Source organism: Trichechus manatus, unplaced genomic scaffold (assembly GCF_000243295.1).
Source record: "Trichechus manatus latirostris isolate Lorelei unplaced genomic scaffold, TriManLat1.0 scaffold00213, whole genome shotgun sequence".
Classification (NCBI taxonomy): Eukaryota; Metazoa; Chordata; class Mammalia; order Sirenia; family Trichechidae; genus Trichechus; species Trichechus manatus.
In genome coordinates, this window is record NW_004444149.1 from 3,123,944 (window position 1) to 3,126,605 (window position 2,662).

The 2,662-nt window shown below is 58.6% G+C and overlaps 1 protein-coding gene across 1 annotated transcript in view; it reads left to right on the forward strand.

Annotated features, from left to right (window-relative positions):
- The first annotated feature begins 263 nt into the window (after positions 1-263).
- DENND4B (DENN domain containing 4B) overlaps positions 264-2,662 on the forward strand; it is a 14,780-nt gene continuing 12,381 nt past the window's right edge. Inside the window, exons 1-3 of the mRNA XM_004388589.2 lie at positions 264-1,331; positions 1,904-2,156; positions 2,376-2,445. Coding sequence (XP_004388646.2) covers positions 943-1,331; positions 1,904-2,156; positions 2,376-2,445 — 712 coding nt within the window. The 5' untranslated portion in view covers positions 264-942. The remainder of the gene's footprint in view (positions 1,332-1,903; positions 2,157-2,375; positions 2,446-2,662) is intronic.

Here is a 2,662-nt window from a genome sequence, read left to right on the forward strand (position 1 = left end):
ACACACACACACACACACACACACACACACACACACGCACACACGCGCGCACACACACACACCCATACCCATAGGCTGACTTCCGCTGAGCTGCAGCTTCCCCTTGACTGTTACAGGAAGTCACCTCCCTTCCCCTCTCCAGCACCCCTCACCCTCCCGGCCCCTGCTACAAGCCACCCACCAAGCTCTTTCCCAGCTTCTGCATCCTGGGGCTCCCCAGGGCCCTGGGGACACCTACTCCCCAGGGCTGGGCCATGGAGGCAGGTGAGAACAGGGGAGCTGAGGGCCCATTTTGGGCTTGTTTCCGGAGATCTCTGGGCTCCATGGAGGAGGGCATGGGGATGGCCGCGACTGTCTCTCATGGCTATTTTGGACCTAATTAGGGGTCCTACAGGTCAGAGGGCACTGGCTCTTTGGCCAGGTTGATGAAGATAGGTTAGGAAAAAGGACGCTTGAGTCTGGTGAAAAGACACGAAAGCTTGGGTTTTGTGGGGTCCTCACGAAACCCGTGGGGTCCTCATGAAAACGTAGAGGTGGGCGCTTTAAGAACCTTAGCTGGATCACAAGGTTCTTATGATGTTGTAACCAGAGTGGGAAGGTGAGAAACCCTTAACAAGACGCATGATGTCATGGCCAGAACGAATGATGTCATTGTAGACCATTACAGAAAAGACGGATCTCCGTGATGTGTCTGAGAGTGAGGAGGGGTGAGACCTTTCAAAGGGATACATGAACAATATGATGTCAGCACCCAGGCTAGCTGTGTGTGGTGGAGTGGAGTTTGGGTTCTTTAGGGAGAGGGCTGGTCTCTTTAAGGAGCTGTGGTGGGCTGTGAGGGCCTGGTGATGTCACAGGTGGGAGAGTTCAGGATTGGCTAACCACTTATCCCGCCTTACCTTGGATGGTCTAGGAAGAGGGGAGCAAGAGGATACCCTGGTTGCCATGGTAACACCACTTTCCTTGCTTCATCTCTCCCCCTTGACCATTCCAGATGCAGTGAGTGAAGGGGGGGCCATGGCAGAGGAGCGGCCCCCTCGGCTGGTGGATTACTTCGTGGTAGCTGGGCTTGCAGGGAACGGGGCACCCATCCCTGAGGAAACGCGGGTTCCTGAACCCAGTGGGTCCCTGCGCCCTCCCCGGCCAGCTGAACCCATCACAGATGTGGCGGTCATCGCTAGGGCCCTGGGCGAGGAAGTGCCTCAGGGCTACACGTGCATCCAGGCTTCTGCCGGCGGCCACCCCTTGGAACTCAGTGCTGGGCTCCTGGGTGGAACTCAACCCGTCATCTGCTACCGCAGGGGCCGTGACAAGCCCCCACTCGTTGAGCTAGGGTGTGTGCCCCTACCCCTGCTGGCACCAGGGGAGGCTGGGAGGGGGCCTGGGTCAGGTGCGGAGAGCTAGGGCTATGGGATGAGGGAAAGGCAGTGGGAAAGGGGGCGGAGGCCAGGGCCCAGGCACTAAAGTTGCAGGTACTGAGTCATCACGCAGGTTCACGTTTGTGTACTGGTGCAGCTACTTGCTAGCTGTGTGATCCTGGGCAGGTTATCGAGCCTCTCTGAGTATGTTTCCTCGTCTGTAAAATGGGGATAATAGCTTCTCGTAGGGTGGCTGAGGAGATTAAAAGACTCAACGAGTGGTAGCTTTTATTATTGTTAGTATTTATCGATGAGTTTGAGAGCCGTGGAAGGCATGAGGCGTTGTTACTAACCAAGAAGAGCCACAGGCAGAAGAGGGGGCACAGGCTCCTGGAGGGCAGAGTTCAGCGAAGAAGAGGTGAGCCCTGGTGTCGGGATTTGACGAGAGCGAGGGTACAAGGCAGTTCTGGGGAAATAGGCAGATCTGCCAGGATTGGGGTCTCTCGCCTCTGTCTTGAACTCCCGACATTTCTCTGCTCTGCGCCAAGGGTGTTGTATGAGGGGAAGGAGCGTCCCAAGCCTGGCTTCCGAGTACTAGACACGACACCCTACAGCCACTCAGCTAACCTGGCCCCTCCGGGCCCTGGGCACCCCCGCACCTACCTCACTTACCGGCGGGCCGCAGAGGGGGCGGGGCTGCATGCCCTGGGCATCACTGACCTGTGCCTGGTCCTGCCCAGCAAGGGGGAGGGCACCCCTCATACCTACTGCCGACTGCCCCGCAACCTCAACCCCGGCATGGTGAGTGGGGCCTGGGGGCCGTCTCGGGGCGAGGGTGTGGACACGGCCCAGAGGGCCTCTAGTAGCAGGGGTGGGCCCAGAGGGTGATGCTGGTCTTGGGGAACAGGGATTATTGGGTGCTCTGAAGACAAAGGCCAGTTAGGGGTGGTGGAGAGAAAATGGACCCCAGAAACCTTTGTTAGCTATGTATCCGCTTGTCTCCTGCCATCTCTGGGGCAGTGGGGCCCAGCAGTGTACCTGTGCTACAAGGTGGGCCTGGCTAAGGCCAACACACTGGTGTACGAGGCAGGTGAGTGGCCCCTTTGTCCCTCTTGCCCCCTGACCCTCCACATCCCTGTACCCCGTGCCTTTTGGGTGGCACAGTGGCCCATTTGTCCCATCCACCCCGACCCTCCACGTCCCTGTACCCCGTGCCTTTTGGGTGGCACAGTGGCCCATTTGTCCCTTCCACCCCCTGACCCTCCACATCCCTGTACCCCATGCCTTTTGGGTGGCACAGTGGCCCA